The sequence below is a fragment of the Pygoscelis adeliae genome, unplaced genomic scaffold, assembly GCF_000699105.1.
Source record: "Pygoscelis adeliae isolate BGI_AS28 unplaced genomic scaffold, ASM69910v1 Scaffold226, whole genome shotgun sequence".
NCBI lineage: Eukaryota > Metazoa > Chordata > Aves > Sphenisciformes > Spheniscidae > Pygoscelis > Pygoscelis adeliae.
Genome location: NW_008824983.1, coordinates 3,468,013 through 3,494,601, shown reverse-complemented (window position 1 = coordinate 3,494,601; position 26,589 = coordinate 3,468,013). Strand labels below are relative to the sequence as shown.

Here is a 26,589-nt window from a genome sequence, read left to right as displayed (position 1 = left end):
TCAGTGGAATTAACTTTTATTAAGGGGAAGAATGGTTTACATGTAGTTGTAGGTTTTTCCCATCCATACTTTCAAAACTCCAAAAAGGACTGGAAACAGAACTTGCTTAATCATTATTGCAATACCAAAAAGTTGGTCGTTTTTGTTGGTTTGGGTTTTTTTTTTTTTTTAAATGAACAGCAAATTATATAACTAATTGCTATGTTCAATAAATATTTTTTTCTCCTGCACCGATTAAGGGGAAATACTCAACCGAGTACAATAAAACCCCCAGAATTTTTACAGTTTTAACTTCAAATGTTATCCACTGTGTAGCAATCCAGAAACTTTATCTATAAAACACAGCCTTAATTTTGAGTGTACAAGGACCTATTTTCCCAGTCAGTCAAATACCAAATTTTGCTCTAGCTCAAATAGTCTACACTCAGAGCAACTACCTGACAAAAAAAAAAACACACAACCAAAAACAACCAAACATCCTCTGGTTCATGACTATCTAAGTAAATTTGTCATTACAGAAAAGGCTCAAAGTTGTTACTTATCAAAGTAATAGGTAAACATTTTAACAGAAAGATTAACAAGTTACTTGGAAATGCAGGTTTATATTAAAGTATCTGAGTGTGTATATTACATATGACATGCAAGCTTTAAAAATATCAATGTTCTCTTCTGATTAGCAAGGAGTCCAATTGTTTTAAAAACAAAATAGGAATGACTTCCAAAACGTATCAGCACTTTGGGTTGCTATTTCATTTTGCTTAAGATGTTTTACTACACAAAAACTACAACAATTACAATATTTAAGAGTATTACAATAAGGAGGGATGGAAAACAGGAATACTTCAACTGAAAAATATGTATATTCTAAATGAACCAAAGATTTGTAAAAGAGCTGGATGAAGAACAAGGAAGGGAAGATGGGAGGGAAAGCAGTAGGGAAGCTAAGATCTGAACTTTGTATTTAAAAATCACGTCCTCAACTGTAACTCTTCTGATCTTCAGTAGCGCCCTGGGTGGGGGGAAAAGAGACGACACAATTACTATAAACTAACTGTTTATACAGTTAGTGTATACACACACACACACACACACACATCATCTCAGCTTTAATGCGCCCAGCTTTTTTGCTTTCACATTCAGAATTTCCTTTAATCAATTAATACTGGTACCAGCAAGGTTTAAGCCAGCCAGATTCTATTTATTCACTTGTGTTTACTTACTTGGACTATAGGAACGGGATCTTGATCGTGATCGGTACCGACTATAATAAGGCGATGGTGATCGTCTCCTTTAAAGGAAATTAAAAAAGAAACTCAACAACATCCATTATGAAAGCAGCCTTATTCACATCATTTCTACAGAACAGAACCATTTCCTTAGCACTGAAAGACTTGGCCTGCATGAATGATTTCAGCTTTATTTGGCTGTGGCTTACAGTTATTTAACAAATGCTTTTATATTTCTCTATTTGATGTGTTTAAAACTGTAAGATATTCCCAGACAAAGAATTTAATAAACTCACTACCCTTGCAAACACATGAAGTGCTTTTCCAGATGCCTACAATTCTTGTTGAACAAGATTCTCTGAAACTAGATAACTTTCAAAACAGTGAGATGGTTATGAAATGTCAAGCATTAAAAATCCCATCTAAACCCCTTTTTAAACAGCACTACGTATCAGCTGTCCCTGGTTCTATACACAGCATGGAAAAATGAGTTCCCTTCCTATCTGTCCACTAGATTCGTAGGGCACATGCTCTACCTCCTTCAGGTAGCAAAACTAACCCCTTGCCCAACTGTTTACTGTATAACCAAGTTACATAAACACTGAAGACCACTTTAATCCCACAAAACCTAATGTAATGAGGCTCTAACACATAGCAAGCACGTATGCAGAATCTTGCTACAAACGCAGTAACATTTTTTGTCACCTAACTTTCCAGTTTTTCCAACAAATCCACTGTTCCTACAGAAATAAAATAAAAATTAGGTACCTGTATCTGTAGTCATATTCTTCATATCTGTCATATCCTCTGTCATACCCCCTATCATAATATGAGTCACGGCGACGACCTGCTCCACCGCCACCACCTCCTCCACTGCTATTAGGGGAAAAAGCAAAAAAAATTACTTCAGAGATCTACTCTTCATCTTGATTTAAATTATTTAAAAGCTTTTTTTAAATGTTCTTGTAAATCAGACACTTAAGACTATGCCATGAAACAATCTAACAATGAAACATTTAAAGAAAAACATCTTCAAAAAACCCCAGAAAACCCACCAGGGATTTGAGCCTAATTCCCATCAAAATCAAAGGCAAATGGGCACCTTAGTATTTCAATAAGCTAAGGGTGCATTAACTGACCGTGCTGGATATGTATTTTTTTTAAAATAACTCCTTCAGTATTCTTTTAAAAAATAAAGATACAGTAAGCTATAGTAAGATTTAATAGTATATGTGAACCACAGTAACGCATTCTTTATATTAATAACTTTGTGATAAAATACAATTGGCATAACTAAAATTTCAAAGAAGTATCTGTAGCTCTATTGCCTCAACCAGACTCCAAACATTCAATTTAAATCCATTTTAGTCCCATTACAGGAAATGAGTGAGCTCCTTACTGTGTTGGCCTGCCCATGTAGATGCCTGGGGTGGGTGTATGTGCTCTCTTGGTGATTGAGTAATCCACCCGAATTCTCCTGCCATCCAGCTCCATACCGTTTGCATGCTCCATTGCCTGCAGGAGAAACAAGGAACAGGGACGTGAAACCTGCAACCTACTGGTAACTATGGAAGGCTACGTACAAAACACATTATTTTCCATCAGAAAACACAAGCCCTGAACTTGTTTTATTTAGACTGGTTACTAGTGCCCCACTGTGGCGAATGGCTCATCTCTGTCCCCTGGCCCGTTTGCCGGCACTGTTACAGGACTGCACTGGGGTGCCGGAGTAACGTGACACGCAATCCCTTCTTAAGAGAGCACGGTGCTAATCACTAACAAAGTCACTTTCCCTAGACTTTGTCTTCTACCCATCAGAAAGGTAAACTGGAAGCCAAAACAGCTTTTTCTGAAAACTGCATCTTTCCTACCGCCGTTTCTGACCCAGAGGGGATGGGCGGATTCAAAAGCTGTGCAAAACAGTGGCTTCCTGTAGGGTGCATATGGCCGGATTACTGCTAGTCGGCTGCCATTTCATGCTCTCCCAGCCTCCTGCCATCTCCCTTACAAGGACCCACTCCAGCAGAGCTTAGTAAAATGGCGGGTTCAGCCTACATGGATACCTAATTACAACCTTCCTCCCCACTCACTCTCACAATAGCAGCTCGCTAAAGCAATACACATAAGGGTCTGCGCTTGAGAAGCCTGTGCCTTCAGACCCGCCCGCAGCCTGTGCACACACACGCACTGGGTGTTCTAGCCCCTGTTTCTACAGTCTTTGAGAATCAATACAATGGCCTTTCACAAACTCAAAATCATGAAAATAGTTTTTCAAAGAAGCACAGTGTACTTCTGAGAGTTTTATTCATGCAACACTAACTTAAAAAAAAAAAACCAACACAAAAAACCCCAACACCCACAACCTTAAGAATTTAACAAACAGTTAATGCTGGACTTCAAAGCTATTAAAATTTGCAAAGCAAACTTTTTTTGGTCCTTTCATCAACTGCTCCAGGATCTGTGAAACACTAGTACACACCACAATTCATGACACTAAGCACAGCACTTAGCCCAATATACATTATTTTCATTTTTCATGTGTGGAGAAGAGACACCGTTACAAACTTGAGTTAAAGAACACAACCACTTTGTTATTATTTAACTGTGAGGAACAATACACAACCTCAAAACATGAAGGTGCCTCTAAGCAGAGCATTTTTTTCTTTTTTAAATAATGAAACAAGCAACTATTCAGAAACATAACTTTTTGCAGCTCACTAACAAGAACCTCATTGAATTAACATACAAGTTATAGAGGAGGAAACAAAAACCTGACACCCACATGATTTAACTGTGATGTCCCCAAATTGGAAGTGACTGAATTATCACTAACCTATTTAACTACACTTAGTTTGTGTTTTAATAATGCTGTTTATAGCTATACTATATCGCCACCTAGTGAGTTCTGTTCCCATACAAAAATAAAACTACATTTAGCTAACTGCAAGGCAGAGCCAAAGAGCATTTCAAGTCTTTCAACATACACTAAAGTATGTTTTGTGAATAAAACATCAGCTTTAGTTTCCTAGCCTTGAGACTTTTTTTTTTTTTTAACATCCTGTTCCACAAGGATGATCTAAATTAAAATAAATCCATGAACACATCCTAGGTATGTGTGCACAAACCTAAAAATGAAAGCTGCAAATAGCTGGCTGAAAAATTAGCTTCATGATGAAAAGCATTCTGGAAATGCAGCAATATGCAAGTTATCTTGAAAGGTAAGGAATTTTCTGCTTCATGGCATTTTTATGTCCGATCAACAACTTGCAGAGTAATAATCTTAGCTAACAAGAAACCACCTCAAATCCAGAACATCTGGCACATGCGCCTTAGTTAGAAGAACAAACACTTCTTTAAGAGGAAAAGTTCTTTGACACAGGGAGCAGTACAGAGAAGAGCAACATAGCAGCAAGACAGATGAAGAGTTAATTTTGAGACTTGATTGTTGGTTTTGGAAGTACCAAGAAATGTGTTACATTTCAGTGGATAAAGATTAGTTCATAGTTACCAGGCTGCATGAAACACCGACACCCTGGTCACAGTGTCTAATGACCTACCCAATATTAAAACTTTAGTTTTCTTAGCTTTCAACAGCTGTCAGCAATAACTGCCAACTAGAAAATGTAAAATAATCTTTACTAGGCATACAGACATAACAAAGCCTTTTACAGTTCTGACTGCATCCCCCAAATACAGAAAAGCCGAGACCTACAATAAGCCATTATGAATCCAACAATAACTGACAGCATGTATCACTCACATTCAGTCATTAGCAACTGGAAATTCCTTCCAAAGATGTTTTCAAATTCTCTGCATCATTCTTAATGTGCACATCTCAAGTCTTTGAAACAAAGTACTTAAGTTGACATTATTAGCTAAGGACTGCTGCAGTATGACCAAAAGCCCTACCTGAAAACCTGGTTTCAGACAAGTGATACAACAGTATTTATTTTGTACAAAGGCTGTAAAAACATACTAGTGATTCTAATTACTGACATTTTTGTGTTTTCTTTAAAGTTAAAACAGTTTATAATCAAATGTTGGATTTTACAATTTTATTAGACTAGCATGTCATATTCAAAACAAATTTCAGTTTGCTTTTCTTGCTGTTTTTGGGTATGCATGAAGGCTGTGTTAAGAACATTCAAATGCCAAAGGGAAAAAATTTGCACGTTCACTCTAATAATGCGGAAGACATTCTCAAATACTGTATAAGAGATAGAAGTGTGTTTTCCAGACCATCAAATTAAACATTTTGAAGAGAAATATCAAATTATATTTGGGTTTAAGATACACAATACCCTCTTAGGAGCCTTTAACTGTCAACAGTCCGTTTTTATTTCAACCTAAACTTTCTTCCAAATATCTGAATGTTGTGAAAAGACTTGCATGGCTTTCGCAAGATGACAGTAAGCAAGCAAGGGAACAGGATTCCCATTAACACGTACTATTAGTTTTGGTTGCAAATTCTAAGGAAAAACTGACTTTGTGGGCCAGAATACACATCTATATGTTTGCAGTCAGAAAACAGAGAAAGAGGATTGGGAATGGCATGGGTAATAATTCAATCTTAGATTACCGTTTTAAACCTACAGCAGTCTATCCATAATAACAAAACTCCTTCAAATTATTATCTGTAAGGTGTTAGTTTGACAAAATGAGCAGTTCCTAAACTACAGGATCATGGCCTCCAGTGGCTCAAAACAGTTAGAAAACATTAAATTTAACAGATTTCAATTTCATTTGATATTCAATACAGTATGTGGTGTTTTCTGCATGTATTAGCATTTAGGTAGAGTAAAACAAGTTTGGAAACACTAAAGTTTTAATTATATGCATTAGTTACACAGGTGACTCGTATTAGTTAGGCAATCAAGAATTCACTGAAAGAAATTAAATAATCTTTCAGTCTGGATAATGCCACGAAGAGCAGCCTGGACAAGGAAACGATGTGGGAAATTTCTGCAACCTGTACTGTGGTCACTGGGGGAAGCGTGTGGGGAGGAAGGGGTAGAAGGGAGGGAGAAAACTTGACTTGGCAGAGCTGATGTCACAGTCACCTTACATTTCAACCACAGAGTTCAAGATACCTTTTGTATTGTACAAAAGATCATCAAGCCTTCACTTCAAATGCATCTAACTGCTTTGAATTACTTCAGTAATGTGACATCACTACAAAGTTAGTGACGTACAGACCGAATACACTCGAATAGTTAAACAAGCAATTTATGCTGGGATTCATTCTGAAAATGTATTCTCATTATTTAAAAATAACTATATGAGATACTGTCTTTTTTCGTTTGCTGTGTTTTTTGGGGGGGTTTCTTGTTTGTTTGTTTTTTACCTGAAGTCCTTCCCATATTGTATTTAAAGCCACCAACAAAAACATCATCTCCACTGTATGAGAGGTACAGCATGGCATGAACAAACATAATAGATTAGCTTTTCTCCCCCCAGTATACTGATATCACTAGTTCAAGTCTGGATTTAACGAGGACATCTGAAAGGACATTCTGGAAAAAAAAAATTCTCATGGGATGAAAAAAAGAAATTAAGAAACCTAGCTTTTTACATTTACTGCAGTCTGCCAAATTGAATTCAAGTGTCCATTTCGCCTTTGAACAAGAGTCAATTTATATTCTCTAGTTTGAGGTTGTTTTTTAAAATATTAGAATATTGTCAATGATAATTTTTTAATATGTAATTTTCTGAGCCGAAACATCTATTGATTAAATGTATTGTCTTTAAAGCATACTTTAAAGAGTTTCAGAGTCAAGAAATACAGGATTTTAGAGAACCAGAATGAGTAACTGGATGTTTCTGCAAGTATTAGCAATTTCATGGTATTTCAGAGTCCCCAGAAGTCTGTAACTTGTCATTCCAAACATTTGAGACCTTCTTGTGTTCTTTTCTGGTATATCAAGGGTCCCTTCTGATACCACAAACAACACTTAAAGCATTTCTTCAACAAGCTATGGGAAAAGTTTTGGTCAATAATGATGCGTCTAAGCTGCTCTGCTTGCACCACAGATTAAATATCTTGCAAATTAAAATAATAAAACCCTGTTATTATTCCAGTCTTTGGCAACTGAATTATGTTAATAGTTCAGTTTGTCTGTATAAAGTTTGTCTTGATCACTAATGAACGCTACTTCAGAAAACGGTTCTGAAAGATGGTCAAAACTGTAAAGAGCATATAATTAGCATTAGAAAACAGAAAATTCCTTATTGCCAACAGCTGCTGTAGCTAATGCTTCTCAGATGAGTTCTTGCTACAGACACACAGTACACTCACAGTAGCCTCAGTTTAAACAACAACTAATACTTCATATTCTGAGTTACTGAGAAGCTGGATAGTGGCATATGGAATCCCTGGTAACTGTAGTAAGAATCACCTCCCTAGAACAGCCAGCACTTTTTACTTATAATCCTCTCAATTTATTGTTAACCCTGAGATAATCACCCACAGACACACTTTTTTTTTTTCTTCCCCTCTCATGTAGTACATAGAATCATAGTTTGGGTTGGAAGGGACCTCTAAAGGTCATCTAGTCCAACCCCCCTGCCGTGGCCAGGGACATCTTCAACTAGATCAGGTTGCTCAGAGCCCCGTCCAACCTGACCTGGAATGTTTCCAGGGATGGGGCATCCACCACCTCTCTGGGCAACCTGTGCCAGTGTTTCACCACCCTCAGCGTAAAAAATTTCTTCCTTCGATCTAGTGTAAATCTACCCCCCTTTAGTTTAAAGCCATTCCCCCTTGTCCTGTCACAACAGACCCTGCTAAAAAGTCTGCTGCCATCTTTTTTATAAGCCCCTTTAAGTATAAAAGTTTGTGTTCCTCTAAACACAGGAAGAAAATCCTAATGTGATGGGCACATAGAGGTAAATATAATCTAGCAAAAATATTGCAAAACTGCAACATTACAACACGGGCTCAGCGCCAGCACTGCCAATACCGAGAACTATATAAGAATGAATGCCAATCTTGAGAAACAGGTCTTCAACAGATGTTTACAGATCTTGCCCTTTGCATAATGTTGCACATGTGGTTCTGAAGACTTAGCAGAAGGGTGGCCAACATAAGACACTGCAACACACAAGGCAAAAAAGCAATACCAAATATTACTTAGAAAAGGGGTGGATTAAGAAAAACAACATTACTTCACAAAAAATGAAAACCACTACAACACCCATAAGACAGAATATCCTTTCTTCTAGAAGAAAGTAGATAAGAACATAAGCTTTTCAAATAAGCTTTGAACAAGCACACCGAAAAGAACATTAGCACAGCAAAACCTCAGGTTTTCTGGACAACCAACCATGAATCCTCAACATTTACTGTCTGCTATCACACTTTGAACTAAAGACAGTGTCTGCGAGCATCTTCAATATGGATCAGAACATAACAATCTAGTCAAGTGCTATCTTGCAAACACTAGATCATTGCAATAAAAGACATCTGATAGAAAAGGAACCTTCTGCCAGACCATAAAGTTTCATCTCAATCTCGGTAGTTTCAAACAGAGTAGAAGAGATTCCGCAAGAAATCTCCTTTAGAATAGATACATGCATCCAACATTTCTTTCCCAATCCTGTTACGGTGGAATGACTGAAGCTACTGTGATACTCTGACAGCTGCTCTACGTAGTAGTTATCAAAAGCTAAATCTCTGCTCCTCTTTATAACCAAGATGATCACAACAACAAGGCTGCTACAGTGTCATAATCAAACTGAAGTTCTGAAAGTCTAAAATAGCTTAAGTGAAAATAAACTTTACTACCGCCCCTTTGATGTTTTTAGGACACTTCTAAGTATCACCTTTAAGAAACACTATTTTACATTGTTTATGGATTTTCACAACATCGAGCTAGTTGACAATTTAAAATGTCTTTACCGTATGGAACTAGAAACATTGTATCGCTTGGTTTCAGAATCTTGACACATAGCAACATTTTAACCAGCTCAATAACTGATTCAATTTGTAAGAGTGGTAACCAGTGACAACAAAGATCCTAAGGGATTTCAGTTGCAACAGAATCCACACAATACTGATGCTGACCTATCTTAAACCTTAAGTTATGAAAGTTTAAACATAACTACTCACAATTCATTTGGTGTCAAATTTTAATATTAACAGCGTTTGAGAGCATGTCACCTGAGAGGCTTCCCTGTTTTACCTCTCTTGGAAGGACAATAGTGAAGATGATGGGAAATCCTCATTTTTTTGTAGAGTTCTACACATATTTAATCCATCTATGACTGCTTTAAAAGGGCTGGAATTTAGTTCATCATCTCATCTGGAGGTTTATATTCTCTTTATTCAGATGCTAAGGATGTTGGAGGTTTTGGGTTTTTCTTTGGGGTTTTTTGGTTTTAAGAGGAAAGGTATTTACTCAGAACAAAAGTAATTCAAGTGTCATTGCTTTTATGCATACACAACTTCTCAGATTTGATCTATCTTCCACACAGAGAATTACTTTGTGTCCTTCAGTGTTCTCCTACAAGGCCTGTCACAGAGTTTCACACCTATAGCTATATCCCCTTTATGTACACTAGCTGCCACTTATTGCCATCTTCAGATCTGTCCTCAAGGCCCATGAAGTCAGTCAAATAAACAAGTTTTTCCTCCTGTCCTTTTTGCCAAAGTACTTCAGTTATGTAAATTCCAAGTGTTGGGAGGTTTTGCATCCTTTCCCGCTCTTCATGCACTAGCCCATTGGGGAGGGGAAAAAAAAAAAAAAAAAAGGGTTTAATTACATTCCCAATTACTTCAGTTCCTGCTTAAGGTGCTCATCTTTATTTCTGTATTTATGACTGCAAGTAATATCCCTTTTTTTCCCCTTTGCATTCCAGTTTTGCAGTATCTGCCAAAACAGCTTTATACTAAACAAATTACTTCATGCTATTTACACGGAGCATTTTAAGAAATGCATTGTGTCATGCATGACCATTGCGCATGGCAACTAGGAAAAAACCTTACTTCTAAAGACCTATAAAGTTGTAAAATAGACAAGACTGGCACATGAACGTGACAAGAAATATTGTGCAAGTATTTTGGACGTTAAATGTTCTACAGAAGAGTCACATTTTCAGAATCCCACTGAACTCAAGAGTGCAAAGAAATATAAGGCTAAAAGTTAGAAGAGAGTAGGCCACTAAAGATGGATATACAGCTATCCACCCCATTAACTCCTCTCTTAACGTGTCCAAGTGATAGTGGGAAAATACAGAAGGGACAGTAAAGGAAGTTTTCTGTCCTTTTACTTACCCCTGTAACCTGCAACAATCACACATATATACATCTACAAACCCTACTGTTCCCATAAACTGATTCTCTGTTGGATCATACCAGAAATCAGTCAAAGATCAGAACTGAGTCTAGTTCAACCAAGTCATCCACAAAACATTTTTTTCATTAAAATATCAACTAGCATCAGTGTTCATTTTTCAGCTACTGCCAGTAGGTTCCACAGCAGTCACCCTCCCTCCCTTCAGTGCTAAGTGAGAAGAGTCATATCCAAGCATTACGAATATACTTATCAAATGCAAACAGAATCAAACAGCAAATCTGAAACATCTGTCCAAGACTATTAATCCATAAACAAGATGCTTGAAATCTGACTCAGTTTGCCCAAAAGAAAGATAATCCCACGGTGAAGGCTTAAAGAATTTAAAAAAAAAAAAAAAAGGATGTGTCTTTACTTTTAATAGCAATTTCATCTACAAATTTCAGTAAATGTAGTTAAGATCACAGTATCCTTACACAGGTAAAAAAAAAAGTTCTGCTTATTGTGGTGAACCATAATACAGGCTGCTATTCATATTCTTTGATTCTTTCCTTACAGATCAATTATACCAACAACTCAGTCCAGCTGTAAACAGCTACCCGTGTAACTAGCAAAGTCACTGACCAAGGCCCAAATCAAGACAAACCACACTATTTTTCAAATGCACAATGACATGCTTTTAGAGAAGAAAATGGAAAGCAAATAGAATCATCAGAATTTTGATAGATACAGAAAACTACTTTGAAAAGTTAACTTTCAAAGTACTTAAAAAATACTAGGAGTCTTCTATGTCTGTCTAAAGATTTACTTTCATTTTGAAGTAACAGACTAAAATCAAAGCACAATGCTCATTAGTGATTCAACACAGACAGCTCACGCTCAAAATTTGTCCAAGCATCTGAACACTGAACTAAAATGCTTCATCTGTTTGAAAGTGCCATGTTGTTTGAACAAAATATTTTAAATTAATCTCACCGTGAGAACCTGCTATTGAATACACACTCAAAAATTGTGAATTTCTTTTTTTACACAGATATTCATGAAGACAATGCACAAAGACCAGACCTGTTAAAAGTAGTAAAGCATGAATTTACCTCTTTAGAATCATCAATTCTCTCAAAATAAACGAAAGCAAATCCTCTTGATCGTCCAGTCCGTTGATCATAAACCACATTGACACCAGTCAAAGGTCCGTAACGGGAAAAGACTTCACGCAAATCTCTCTCAGTAGTATACAAACTGAGACCAAACACTCCAAGACACGTATTAGGATCTGGATTAGCCTGGTAAGACAAATGTTCAACTCCAATTAAGTGTATAAAAAACAAGTCATACATTCTCATATTAAAATTTCTCATTTATTAAAAAATCTTAATCTGAGGAAAACTAAGCACAGTTTATTACAAAGCTTAACACTTCAACAGTTATCATTCTAAGATATTTTCAAAAAGCAACTACTTTCATGATTTTTATTTTAGAAAAAAGACAAAGATTAATTTCTCATGGTGGCGAGAAACTCAGTTGATAAAAATTAAGCATTCTGATTACAGAAAAGCTATAGAATAACAGGAACCTATTTTATCAGTATGTCACTTGAATCACCAAGCTGCAGATACGACATACAAGTCTGCGCTAAGAACAGGTCAGCCAGCCTGAACTCCCACCTTCAGCCTTTCTGTACGGTCACCACTGATACTGAAGAGTGCACGCTGCCTCCAGCTGCACACACTAAACGCATTTGAGCTGCTAAGAATGGAGAGTTGAACTATAATTTAGCTTCTACCAAAACTTCCTCCCCCCTCAACATTTCCTACCCAACTATACTGAAAGTCAATATCTACATTTGAATGTTTATCTCTTTCCACTTGTAAACTAGATGAAAATCACTTGCTTCTTTCATAGATAGTAACAAGTGTTGAAGGCCAGTTCTGTGAAACTGTAATCCAAAAGCACGCACACTTTTCCAGAGCAAGACTCTTAATTCTTTAACATGATGTGGAATACAGGTATACTTAATACCTTTCACTTCGACTAAAGGAAGTTAAATATGAAATTGTACACGGTACAATTTCTCTTACATTAAAAGTTCCTCTACGTGCCAGAGAGTTCATCTAATGTCAATTCCACTGTAAGAATTATTTTGATCAAAATTAATTTTTTTTTTTCAGTTAAGCTTCTGGCACCTGTTATACTAGATGCTGCAATTCAAAACAGCAGCAACAGGCATAGGGATTTAATGTTTCTGCTACAATAATAACTGGAAGTTGACACAGTTGAAATTTGTATTTCAGTTTCAGATTTTCAAAGCCACTGATGCACAGTAACTCATGCCTCAGAGCTTGCCTTTCAGCCTGATTCAAAGAATGAACAGGTTTAGATCTTCTGTCATGTTCTTTTCAGAGCTTTTGTTCAGGAATCCATTGTGAAAATAAGGTGCCCAAACTACTCACATATTTGAAGTTTCTTTCTTTCCATTTGTCAAAGTTCAAACTTTTGTTTTAAGACATGAATCTTCTACAACACCTTATTACAGCTGAAGAGCACAACAACAACTGGCAGTTTGTCATTTGAAAGTTTTAATTATACAGGTTTAGGTTTCTTTTTTACTCCATATTTCAATCTATCTGGTAATTCAGTGGCATTAACAGCTATACTCCTTTTATTACCAAAACTCTTGTGAGTCTAACGAAATCTCTCAGTCTTTTAAATCATTGTTTGGACAAGTCCCTCCACACAGCAGTATTGTCCTTTTTTTACATCCTGCTTACACTTAAACGCTATTACTTTTTCTGAGGCAAGAGAAGTACCAAGAATCAGTCTGCACACCCTAAGCGACAAGTGACAGTTACATCACCACTGGAAGGACTAAACTGACTGTGGAGGACTAAAAGACAGCTTTTATACTAGGTTTTTGTACTGCCTCCCATCAACACAGTATGCAAGCTCTCTCCACAAGATCAGAAGTGGCAAAATTGCTACCAATTTTCCTGGTGTCTTTAGGACCTTGCTATTCAGGGGATTCAAATCTGGTTGAGTTGATTTGAGTTTCGTTTGAGACTACTAGAACTACTCCTTAGAATTAATGTGAAATTCACTGTGAAAACAAGTTTCGTGTTTCACAGAGTCATTTTCAAGGCAAAAAGACTTCTTCACAGAGCAAAATATTCTAGAATTTCCTAAAGTAGTAAAGTGGATTCATTCATCTTTCACCAGGAAATCTACTAGCCCTTTTGAAGTTCAGTTATTCCTGCCAATTTTTCGAGACATTAGATTCATATTTACTACATCATGATTACACGCTGGCAACAATCCACAAAAAGCGTAACCATGAACGTTGCTTCACAACAGCTTAAGCCACTGTGCATCAGCACTGCTGTAGTCTTGCCCTTTTCCACACAGCCTTGTCTTCTCTCTCACATTGGTATTATCTGGTCCTGGTGAGCTGCTTCACCAAGGTAAACCTGCAAAAAACCTATACTCCTTTTGACAGGATTAGTAAAAAATTTGGAGAAACTAAACCAGATTAAAGCTAAAAGGATCAGAAAAGTACCGCGGCCCTCACCAAGGAAGAGGCACACCTGTGCGTAACAGCACTCATTTAGATCAGCCTGAAGTGATGAGGAACCAGAAGCTAAGGCACTGAAAAGGATTATAAAGAAGGCCATTGGGAGAAATCTCTCAGAATGACGTAAGATTAACATCTTAGATCTTGGTTGGTGTACCTATACTTCCTCCTGTCCATACAGATACTTCTCATTTACAATTTGAGAGGCTTACTGATGCTTTTCATAACTGTTAATTTTTCTAGTCTATTAAGATCTACACATTAGCTAATAACACATGGGCTTATTTCTTAAAGTTAAGCCAAATTAATTACTCAGAGGCATAAAATCACAAGCAACCTTCAACATAATATGCTGTATGTTATAAGCAAATAAACAGTTGAGAATTTCCTTCTTTGGCTCCTCTAGTCAATCTTATCAATACTGTCAGGTTGCAAGCATGCACAGAAAAGGTCTGTTTTTGTGAAGAGTACATATACTTGGAACTGTAACAAAAAGAAAATCAGAAGGGTTCAACTTCTAGAGCAGATGGAGCAGATGTCACCCTATCTGCACATACTGACTTGCAATGGTACGGTTTTCAATGAATTTCTACAACTGCCCTGCCAGTTGCAGGCCCAAGAAATAAGTGCCCAGCTGTAAGGACAAAGATTGCTTCCCCCTCCCACCCCAAATTCCTGTATCCTCCAGCTACAAGACAGCAGGTCAAATTCAGCCTGCAGGTAACCTGGACTACACTGATGTAAGCAGCAATTGTTTTGTCGATACTCAGCCTTGATGAACATGACATACTCTGCTGCCAGTGTGCCTTCTCCTGTTGGACATTGGAGAATGACTACGGCTCCTTCGACGACGGTATTCTGGCGTGTACGATCTGCTTCGAGAACGTCTCCTATGGGAATGAGAATGGGAATGGGATCTGGAACGAGTGTAACGTCTGTGCGAATGTCTTCTGGACCTGGATCTTCAACAAAGAGAAAGCTTTTAGTTAGGTTATATGCACATAATGTATTGAATTGTAAGCCTTACATTTCCTAGAGAAAAGTCTTTTTTTTTAGAGGCTCTCTACAATTAAAATAGCTAAGTTTCTTCTACTTTGCATATCTAAAGATTGTGTGGATCTCCAATAACCTACTTGGTAGCATCACTTTTAACTTTGTGAGAGCGCTCCTGGCATACAACGTGGGTTATATTCACAACAGTTTTCGGAAGTTCAAAGTTTAAACTTATATCAGCTTGGCTGCACACGTAACTAACACTTGCACAATGATACAGAAACCAGATATGCCACACTAAAATACTGTCTTGGCTGAAAAATGGAAAGATCTAGCAGCACTACAGTGCTGCAGTATCTACAAATGAAGTTTACCTAGGCTTGAAAATTATTCAAGACAAAAAAAAACCAACCTGCTTAACTCCTCAAGCATTTCTTTGCAGACATCTAGCCAATGATAAGCTCAGTTTTAAACAGGCATCATTCCATCAAAGTTGCATGATTTCATACAGGCATTATATCCTAACAATGGGTAATTAATTATCTGGCTAAACGTTGCAAGAAGAGAAGCTATATTAGGCTGAACTTTGGGAATTCAGAGCCCAGTAACTCTTTTTTTGGCTGCCCTGATATAAAGTGTATAAATAGGAAAGATGGATTACTGATCTCTCCCAAGAACTGGGGAGGAAGAACAACATGATACTATGCAATTCCTCTTCCCCCCCGAGGTACAAAGGCTGTTTTCTGGTTTCTCTCTCCATTGATGAAAGGATTCAGTAGCTCTCCCCATTTTCACCAGTATGATGGTACAAGGGAAGAGAGAAGATCGGTAGTATAAGCCAGGTAATACGTATGACATATTTAGAGAAAAAAAGACAGACATTCCTCCTCTGTTCTGAGCAAGCTCTCTTAGAACTGAGAACTATAAAACTTTGCCTTTGCACACACACACTTGGGGCAGAAAAGGACAGAGAAGGACATGTGCAGCATCAAAAAATGAATTTAAATCTTAGAGCTGCCATAAATCAAGAAGCTATCCACACCCAATTTAAGCCATAGTTTTTGGATTTTGTTTTTAAAGCCTCCAATGAAGGAATGTCAAGAACTTCCCCAAGTGGTGTCTTCCAATATTTCCAACAGCTACAGAGCTTATTTTTTAATAAGCTCTGTAGTAAGTCCTTTTATCTAACCCAGACTACCTTTGCTGCAGTTCTCACTTGACTTTTTTCCCTAAAGGAGAGGTCCACACAAGAGTCCGTCCCGTCCCCATCCCCCCCCCCCGAAGATTTTCAGGGAAGGAGGCAGGAGCTTTTACAGAATTGAGACGCAATACCTTCTCTCTCTTCTGGAAGAGATAAACCTACAAATTTTAGTTGTGGTTTCTACATTACTTCTTCTATTTATGTTACTTTCTCTAGTCATACCCATGCTTTATTACTCATGGAATTTTTCCCCAACTTTGTCCACCTATATAACCACTAACATGCAAATTAACATAGCCCTGTTAATTACCCCAGAAGGTTTATAATTTTTACAACAAGGGGAGAAGAAATCTCATCAGTGTACCAGAAGAACAGGCATAAGCAGTAACACTGAATTAACGTGAATAACGTCCTGGACATACCTTGATTTTGATCTTGACCTGGAGTGCGATTCAGAATGTTTGGAAGCCCTCGATGGACTGCGAGATCCTGACCTGCTCTCCGATTTTACACGAGCAGGACTCCCAGCTGGAGATTTTGACTGGGAGCGAGACTCCTAACAAAAAAGACAGTATTAAAAATGGTATTGGTTGTATAAATGCCTAACTCCTAACATTTAAAGTACAGTAATTCTATTATATTGATTGCTCCTGAAAAACAAATGGTTAGGCAATACCCTCCAAAACAAATTTCATTTTGCTAACCCACTGTTAATATTGTATGCTTTCCTCAAATAGGTCCCTGCTTGAACCAGATCACCAATTCTCTATTAACTAAGTAATCATGCAAATTCATCTACAACTTGATCATACAGACACTGGAACATAAACCATACATTTACTTAACCTAGGACCCATTCATTCTTCCAGATTCTTTTAATTCTACTTCACTCTTGCTTTCTACTTTTCTTCATTCTTCATTGAGTTTTTCATTTTTCATACTTCGTGTATTCTTCCCCAATTCAAACAATTCATTATAGCCTTAAAAAAATATTCAAGTGCTTCTATCTGACCAATCTTCTGTTCAATTTTTTCCCCCATTCAATTTTAATTTTCTGATCTTTAATACTTTTCATTAGCCTTCTTTTATCTTGATTTATCTTCCACATTCTTGGAAAAAACTCTTCAATTTCTTCACGAACATTAACCTTAATGGAAAAAGAACATTTAGTATATTTAAGCACGTGGGGATTATAAAACTCTGCTGGAGTTCAGATGTTATCTACCAAATTGAAAAGCCAGCAGGTAAAGTGCAAGAAACTATTTTATAAAACAACTTTAAAAAAAAATCTTTAAAACTGTATAAGTGTCTATGTTCTAACAATGAGCTTACTGAGTTCTCAGTGTTTTACTGTATTTTCAAAGCTACCCTCCTCCCCTTTCAGATTTTTTCTGTAAGATACATATACACTAAAAACTAATTAGCACAAATATATTAAAGTATTGATAACAATAACTGTGTTTTCCCCCTAAAATAATAACTATGTACTTCTCAGTATCGATATCCCAAATTCTATTCCTACACATTATTACTAGGACACTCGCAGTTCAACAGAATGGCCAAAGATTTCCAGTCAAACCCATCTATGCACATACTTACTCACATAATACATGCACATAGATATATGCAACATAAATTATTTTCCTCCTACTTTTTCTTCCTCATTGTTATCCTGTTTTCCTTGCATACAACTTAATCCATATAAAACAAGATGTATGATAGTACAGTTCAAAGCAATCCAATAAAAGTAAAGACAAGAGGGTTTTTTTCTTGCATGGTAATGCACACAAGAGAAAAACTAGGAAAACAAGCAAACAAAGAGTAGGTTAGGATTTCCTCATGTTTTATAGTGTACAGCATTTCTAGGGAGCTCAGCTATAAGAAACCCCTACAGAATAGTATGCTATATACATCTGTAACCTTACAAAAAATGTGCAAAATTCTTAATAAAAAAAATGCATAGCAAGTTCCCCTCCCGTAAGTGTTACATTTCATGTTTATTCGAATCATTTCTCCTCCTGCCTGTCCTCACAATGTTTTTCCTCAATTTATTTCTTACTCTGCCTATGTCCAGATTTGCATTTTCTTTTGCAGTTAAATTCTTCAGTACAAATAGGCTGAAGTTCTTTTCAAAGGATGCTGTCCTCACATTTCAAGACAGTGAATCCACCAGAAATGGAACCTGAGAGACTCCTTACTAACAAGTATTACAGCTACACTACCCTTCCCCTTTACCTCAATAAAAAGGACAAGGGACACATGGAGAACATCACCTATTGGGATGATAGGCCTGCCAAACTTATCAATGAAGGCCAATTTCAAAGCTTGGCTGTGACACATGGACAATATAATCAGGTCTGCGTTACAGGTTACCCTGTAAAGCTGGCCATCTGCTGATTTAGCTACATGACTTTCACCAAAAATAAAAGGATGTATGTGCACTTAAATATTACCAAATTTTGTTTTTATTTTTACATTTGAAATCCACTGTTCACTATAAAAAAATACATTTCTTTTTAGAACCACTAACATGCTTTTTAATCACCTCGCCTCTACCTTTGTACTCTTCGTTGTTTGATAGCCTCCTTAATTCTTCCCTTTACACTTCATCCCCTGCAACAATTACTGATTTCTCTGGGAATTATTTGCACTTCCCTCCCTAGTAAAAGTGATCAGCAATAATGAAAAACACTTGATGTGACAGATTTAGAAAACATCCTTCAAGAAAAAGACACAAGAATTCACGCTCCTCAGTCACTCCTTCATGAGGATACTGTGTTGTCCATACTTTTTACATTTGAAAGATCAATTCCTGAACAACAATAACTTTGGAAACTTGGGGGGGGGAAGGGAAAAAAGAAAAAACCCAACACACACCAAAACCCAGGTAACGCACAATCTAGAAGTGTTGGGAGGTGCCAAAAATACCAAGGACCCAATCACTCCCATACAATGTAAAAGTTAGCTTAGTGTCCTTATCTATTCAACTGAAGCATCTTATGACACCACCCGTAAGAGTTTCTAATAGCATCAGTTACGACAACAAATCCGTATTATGTTGCCAAAAGCAAATATTACATCATTTCACGTAGGTCAAGTCCTTTTGGAACTGTTTAAGCCCCTTAGGGGCTGCGCTCACAAACATACAACTTTAAAATTGGAGTGACAGAGGTGACAGCATAAGTTCTTACACATTTCAAACCTCCTCAAACAAAGTAACTGTAGATGTAAACTGCAGCTAAAGAGAGATTACCTGTTAGCAGTTGCATACTGTGTCTGTCATTGGCAGGCAATTACATCTCATCTTCTGATTCAACATAGATCACCTAGTTATATCTCCTACAGTGCTTCAAAAGGAGAGACTAAGGGAATCACAGTAATCTGCAAGAGTTTAAGGACTTAAGGATGACGCTGAAAAAATACCTAGTAAGATTTATATCAGCAGCAAGACTACAGGCAGGAATTAAGAGATTCAGAGCTTCAAGGAGTCAAAGGGAGATTTTAAAGAATTTTCCTCCTCTACTTCCTACTATAAGGAAATAACTAATAAACTATATCTTAGCCTATATCACAGACCGACCCAATTGTTCTGCATAAACAATTTATATCCATTCTGCAACATGAATGAGAAAATTAAATAGTTAACATTCTTCCTTAGTACGTCATCTTTAATGAGAGAAAATAGACACCTCTATTATCCAAAGCATTAAAATCTCTCAAGTCTGTACTAGTCTTTAAGCAACCTATACATTCTGATCTTAGCTCCATCATGATCACAGAAATTAATTTAAATACTGCTTAAGAGAGAAAAGACTAAAATTTCTCTCTGGATCCTCAACATTTTCTTATCTTTCTGTTCTAAAGATCCTCAGTAATTTAAGGGCCACAGATCAGACTGCATTTCTTAAACTCAGCTTCTCATCCCACAACTATCTTACAAAGCAGTATGTATTTTAATGCCTTCTGCTTTATTATGCAACTGTCCAGTCGCTACTTTCACCCTTACAAACTTACAGGCAGATACTCACTGTGACCATTTCAAACTATCTAGATTTGCTGTCACTACAGCCTGTAGGAAGAGTCAGCTAACTTCCTAATATTCTTCAGCTCAGACTCCACTTTCAAAACAAATGCTACATCTGCCAATAACACTTTTCCCAGGGCAAAACTAAAAAGAAAAAAAAACCAAACAAAAAATGAAAACAACAAAAAACACCAACCTAAAAACCCCAAATAAAAACCACACCAAAAAACCCACCTAAAATAATTTAAAAAAATCTCAATCATAACAGTGTGCTTCCTCAGAATAAGATGTGGTGGCTTCCTCAAGCACATACCAGGAAATGGGATTAATGATTCACCAAGAAGTGGAACTTGAAGCCAAAAAAATTATTCTAGGTAAACACAAAATCTAAAGACTGCAGCTTCAGTTACTGATTCTCTGGATAAGAAGATGCACAGCTAGAAGCATTTAAAGAGAGCACTGAAGAGTATTTTTCATCCTTTCTACCTTCTCTCTTTCCAGAAAGAACAACATGAAACAAAGTGGTATGGAAAGGGTATCTCCCCCCCCCCATTACCTCATGATCACATAAATCCAGTCATTGAAAAACTATCCAGTCATTGAAAAACTATCAACAACTTTAGGTGATCCAGCTGAGCCAAGACATCAGTCATGTCAATGCATTTAATCCATACTGGTACAACTGTTTAAACCATATAATTGATGCAAGTTATATCTACCGCTTATCTTCCTCGCATCCTTGAAAAGAAATGCTACTTTCCAGTATAATTACTATTTTAAAAGCATTCGAAACACTTCTATGCAAAGTAGAATTGCAAAAGTCTTTAAGAAGTATTCTTTCAGTTTCCACCTATCATGAGAGGGTATGATAGAAACATGAGGAGGAAAAAAAAAAGACAAAATCGTTCTTTCTTTTACACCACTCTGAACTTCTGTCATGCCTTACCTCACACCTTACCATTTCAGAGTATGACAGAAAGGCTATCAAAATTTAAAGTGAGATGCTAAATAAAAAGAACTGAGTAAGCTTAAATTAGGCTTTCTATAGCAGAGCACGAGAAGTGAAATGGGAAGGGAAAAAAATATCATTAAATCACACAGAAATTTCAGTTGAAATTCATTTGACCTTGTTAAGAAGAAATACACATGGGGAGGACAACAAGTAGTCTAGCAATACCATTAAGCCAGCAAAATGATAGTTCAGACTTTACAAAAATCCTGCTAAAAACTCCTGCCCAAACTAAAAAAAAAAAAGTCCAACTTTGTAAGGGGACAGAAAAATATAAGCAGTCAAAAAAGAAACAAATTTAGCAGCAGCCTACATTCAGTGGATAAAACTGTCAGTTTAGTGACATCTCATTTATGAGAAAGGACAAGATTACATTTTAACCACCATTTTAACAGGAATCTACCAGCTTTCCCTGAAACTCACAAGAGAAGTTAAATAATTTTTGCTTCATACTATGTTCTGTCACTCTATACTAAAAATAAGACTGATTCCTTAATTAGCTGTTCTTCTATAACTATTTCAATAGCATACGTAATAAGTTTCTGTATAAAAAGCAACTCATAAGTTGTGCTATCTTGAAGATGTATATTTTAAAAGTTACCAACATCAGCAAGCTTTATGCATTTCTCAAGGATACTGCTCTGATTAAAAGAAAAAAAAAAAGGAGGAGGAAGCTTCAGCAATAAACTTTTTGAAATTACAAGTTAATCTTCTCACTGAGGCATGAAAATATGCCTCTTCAGGGAGGGTTCTGTAGTCACTCCTGTATCACACATGGAAGATAGGAAACAGAATTTGTTTTCAAAAAGAGCAGTCTTCCCAGCTGACATGGCCCAGAACAATCTAGAATTTATTAAGCTTAAGAAAAAAAACTGACTTCCAGAAAAAGTTTCCTTTCCCACACTGGTCATTAGAAACCACAGAGCGATCACAGCACTCTCCAAGCGAATGCAGAACTCCCGAGCACAAGCAGACAGTCATGCCTGTATTTCAAAAGGTATGGAAAGCAATGCGCCTTCCTTTCCACAGCCGTTGCAGATTGCCACTACAGGAGAGGTTGAATGCAATAGCTAAACAGACTTCCCCCCACATTTTTTTTTTTTTGCCAAAGAAATTATCTCAAAGTTGATCAGATTTAGGTAACTAGCATTAGAACACATATGAAATCAAGTATTTTGCATACAAGCTTCATGAAGCAAATACAAGACACATTTACAGTTAAGCTAATCCAAAAGCTGCTTGCATACATATGAACGATGTGTAGTTCCTTCAACAAGATGGCTTACATGCAAAATCATATATTTCTTCAAGTGCTTTATTAGACTGAGATCACTGTGAGATTCTGCACAGAGCAGGAAGAGGCATCTCATTAGAATGAAGGAAGACAACCGATGTGGAGTTCTAAAATGGGAGTTCTATCTTTGTTCCGATAAAAAGTTTTATCTATTTAGACAAATGGCACATTAATATTGGTAGAAAACTACTAAGATTACAGAAATCAAACATTATCAGAAGCTCAAAAAAAATAACTGATCGAAGTTTCAAGTGGCACTTCCGAAGTGCAGGTTTGTTCAGACTCCAACTTGCTCACTGCTCTGGGAAACATTTTAATAAAGTTGCATCACGGAATGCGCACCAAATGAACAATGTGTTATTAAAAATAACAACAAATATGAAAGGAAATAAGAGTTGCTTGTCATCTGACAGCAATAAAAGACAGAAAAGCCTCATTTGTCTAACCTGTTCACAAAGAACATTCAATGGTGGTAAAATCCTATGACTTTTCCAAAAGCCAAGTCACTGGATAAGAAGCATGACTTAAAATCTTTTCTTCTTCTTAATGTCCATAAACTTAGTTCTAACACATCCACTATATTTCTAATTCTTCTGTCAATTTCTTTCCATTAAATCACCATGCTTGCTTGGGGAGTGGGGGGCTGGGGTGTGTTTCTTCTGTTCAACCAGCCACATTCTTAATACAGAACTTGCTTAAGTTGAAAAAAATGACACAAAAACAGAGCAGATGTTAATTAGTCTGAGCATATTTGATTAACATTTGCTTTTAAAAAAAAGTCAATAAAGAAATGAGTGAGCTCAAGATTAAAAAAAAATCTCTACAATGATTTTACCCAACACTTTAGAAATGCAAGTTTTTAAATAGCACATATTATGCAATCTCATTGGGAAGTTATTTCTATGATTATTCTAAATTTCCTGTTCAGATTAATTAATATTACAATTTTAAAATCATAAATTAGAGGCAAAGTATGTAAATGGACAGTATCTTAATGCTGCTAAAAACAAGCTTTTTTAAAAAGAAGTAAAATTCCTGATCATATTGTGGGAAAACTAAAAAATTTAACTGAATTACCATTATTTATATGAACATTTTTCTTCACAAAGTAAGTAGCAAAGCAGGAAAACACTTTCTAACTAACCTCTCTTTAAGACAAAACTTCATACATATCAATAAGCACCTTCATCTTGGTATCAGACTTCACCACTACTTGCAAGAACTTTCGCTGAAGTGCTTTTGGGACAATATGCATCTACACGGATAGAATATAAAAGGACTTAAACTAAACTTAAACTCCCTTACTCCTTCGGCATTTAGTTTTTTAAAAGCACATCACACTTTAGTATTTAAACTGAAGGGGGGGGGGAGATTTAGAACTGAAAGGGTACTCAGAATTCTTATTTGTGGCAATTTCCTGGAAAGCAGGTTCTTTACAAACTTTTTTCCCAGCTTCTGCAGTTCTTTCTCCCATTGAAAACTTATGCCATACTCTCTCAGTTCCACGTGCCTGCATATAGCAGACTGAAGCACCAGGACATTCAGTGCATAACACAGTTCTATCCAATTGGGAACAGCAGACTAAACACTAAAGTCCTGAAGTTACACATGCTTAATTTTATGCCTGTGAGCACTTTCAGTGAAAATTAAATATAAAATGTTACAGCCTGAAATATAATTTATTTTAGTAGCATCAACAACAAAAATTATTACTGAAGAAAAAAGAACTGCTTACAAATGTTCTTCATTAGTAAGACAAAAAACCAAAACTATAAATGAATCAAGTACCTGCCATTATGTTCAGTTATAAAAAAAACCCAAACAGTAGACAAGACACTGCCACATGCCAGATTGATTGAGAAATTCCAGTTTTAGGGAGAGAAAAGAAAAGAAGTTTTCCAAATGAAGACTCAACACGGTCAGCAGCTCTTTCCAACAGGTAAATTTTCCACCACAAAAAAAAAGAACAAGCCAACTAAGAAGTAGCAGTCACAGAAACTGCTACGTAGGGCTTTTTGGACTTCACACACTCTCAAAACATTATTTTACTTCTACATTTGGAAGAAGGCATGCAGAAATACTGAAACCACACAGCTCTATCAGCTTTGTAACACGAACAACAGATCCATCAAGGAACCTAATACAAATGTTCTGTGGATGAAAGTAACACAAGTATTTCCTAACAATAAACCGCACTGGGAATACAGACAAGAAAATATTTTTTAAAAATCTAAGTCTTACTCTAAAATGGGAGATCGAAATAAAAATTTTTAAAAATTACAACAAAGCATACTATTGCTCAACTTTCTCAGACTTAGTTGGTTTACCCTTCAGAGATTAGTTTATTCAGCTGAAAAGAGCTCAGCTATATAGCCATCTTTGTCCAAGCAATCAACACAAGAACACATTTTGTTTACCTCACCTGAGGAACCAGCAGCACTGCCTGCACAGCCAGGTACAGCACTCTCAGCCTAGGGAATATGGTTTTTTTTTTTTACTAACACTACAAAAGGGTACCAATATTCGTGTAAAAATAATTATTGGAATGTGACACTGCTCTTCCAAAATTTCATTGCTTGTCTCCGTAGGCAGTAATGTTATATAACTGCAAAGCTGCTGCCACTGGTTCATCAGAGAAAGTCACCAAAAGGATGCTCAGGTGTTCCTCTAAAGCATCTCTTTAAGAGTGAACAAAAAAAAAAAAATCTCTGCAAAATTAAGAGTAAATAGTGATGGAGGGAGGACAAAGCACACATTTCATTCCTGTTTCAAGCAGCTTCTAATTCCTGCTTGCCCTGATCACCACTAAGAAAAAAAAAAACATTGAAAATGGAAGGGTCCAGTCATACGTGTACATGAAAAACCGCAGCAATCGGAGGGAAGAGAGAAGAAACGGCCCTAACAAGGTTACAAAACCACAGCAGCTTGTTAGAGAAAGTCTTCAGCTGCGTGATCAATGGGTTCCAACGGTTTAACAACGAAGGCCCTACCTCCCCGATGGCTTCAGGAAGCCTGGCCCGAAGAAGATCCTGTTTGCGGGCCAGCAGCCAGGAGAGGCAGCGCACCTCTCACAAAAGGACCCAGTCCCTCCTCTTTTACGCGGGCGGAGGCCTCGGCTACCCTGCGCGGGACCGCGCTCTCCCAGCCACGACCGGGAGCCCGGCACTGTCCGCAGGCAGAGAGGGGACGGGGAAGGGCAAGGACCCCGAAGCCTAGACCCGGCAGACAACAGAGGGCCGGGACAACAGGACGCCTCGGGATCACGGGAAGGAAAGAAAATGAGAGAAGCGGGGAGAAATACCGGGCTACAGCAGCGCTCTAAGCCCTGTTCTTAAAGAAAAAACCTGCGCTAGCGGGATGGAGGCGAACCCGCAGCACCAGAGCTCAGGGCCCGCACCTCGACGGAGGGGGATGGGGCCAGAGAGACGTGATGAGAGAAGGAAGCGTATGAGGGTTAAGACAGCGGAGCTCAGCTCCGCGCTGAGCCAGTTCCTCAGCGCCAGGTCGGCAAAAAAAAAGGAGGGAGATAGGGAAAGGAGAGGGACGTGAGTCGCCCACGGCCCAGTCAAGACTCGGGCGCCTGCAGAAGCCATTTTAGAGACAAGCTGCGTTGCCCCCACCCCCACCGGGCCGGAGGAAGAGCGCGCCCACCCACCTTCCCCGGGTCAGGTCACCGCCTCTCAGCACGGCCCGGGTAGGGACGGCCACTCACCCTCCCCTCGAAGTTGTTCTCCTCCACGTCGCTCATGTCGGCAGAGTCCTGGCCACGGGGCTGGGCGAACGGGGACGCTAGTCCCGAGCAGCAGCTCTACCCGCGACCGCTACTGCTATTATTGTTGCTGTAATTATAATCGCTACCGGTACCGCCGCCACCTCCCTCCCGCCACAGCCTCTCCAAACCGCCTCCCGCAGCAGCGCAAAATGGCGCCTCCGCTCCGTCTGCGCCCGACACCGCGCGGGGGGCGGGGCCCGGCTCGGCCCGCCTGC

General features: G+C 37.7%; 1 protein-coding gene across 4 annotated transcripts; it reads right to left on the bottom strand.

The window, feature by feature from the left end:
• Positions 1-26,562, bottom strand: TRA2A (transformer 2 alpha homolog (Drosophila)). Of its 4 annotated transcripts, none has more exons than XM_009325736.1 (9): positions 26,315-26,533; positions 17,111-17,422; positions 16,698-16,831; positions 14,872-15,043; positions 11,611-11,799; positions 2,626-2,741; positions 1,995-2,102; positions 1,221-1,288; positions 1-1,009 (listed from the first exon to the last, which is right to left on the bottom strand). In XM_009325736.1, the coding sequence occupies exons 4-9, from the start codon at positions 14,902-14,904 to the stop codon at positions 999-1,001; spliced, it is 525 nt and encodes a 174-aa protein (XP_009324011.1). In that variant the 5' UTR covers positions 14,905-15,043; positions 16,698-16,831; positions 17,111-17,422; positions 26,315-26,533; the 3' UTR covers positions 1-998. The 4 variants fall into 4 exon arrangements, with proteins under 4 accessions (XP_009324011.1, XP_009324012.1, XP_009324009.1 ...); XM_009325737.1 differs by having other exon boundaries at positions 26,258-26,325; XM_009325734.1 differs by lacking the exon at positions 17,111-17,422 and having other exon boundaries at positions 26,315-26,562.
• Between the last annotated feature and the right edge of the window lie 27 nt (positions 26,563-26,589).

Bases quoted from the DNA above. Each gene is read 5' to 3' on its own strand.
- TRA2A (XM_009325734.1), bottom strand. From the start codon at position 26,350: ATGAGCGACGTGGAGGAGAACAACTTCGAGGGGAGG. The intron at 2,103-2,625 runs GTAAGGAGCTCA...TTCCCCTAATAG, and splicing joins TACATGGGCAGGCCAACACA to CAGTGGAGGAGGTGGTGGCG. The intron at 1,289-1,994 runs GTACCTAATTTT...TTTCCTTTAAAG, and splicing joins GAATATGACTACAGATACAG to GAGACGATCACCATCGCCTT.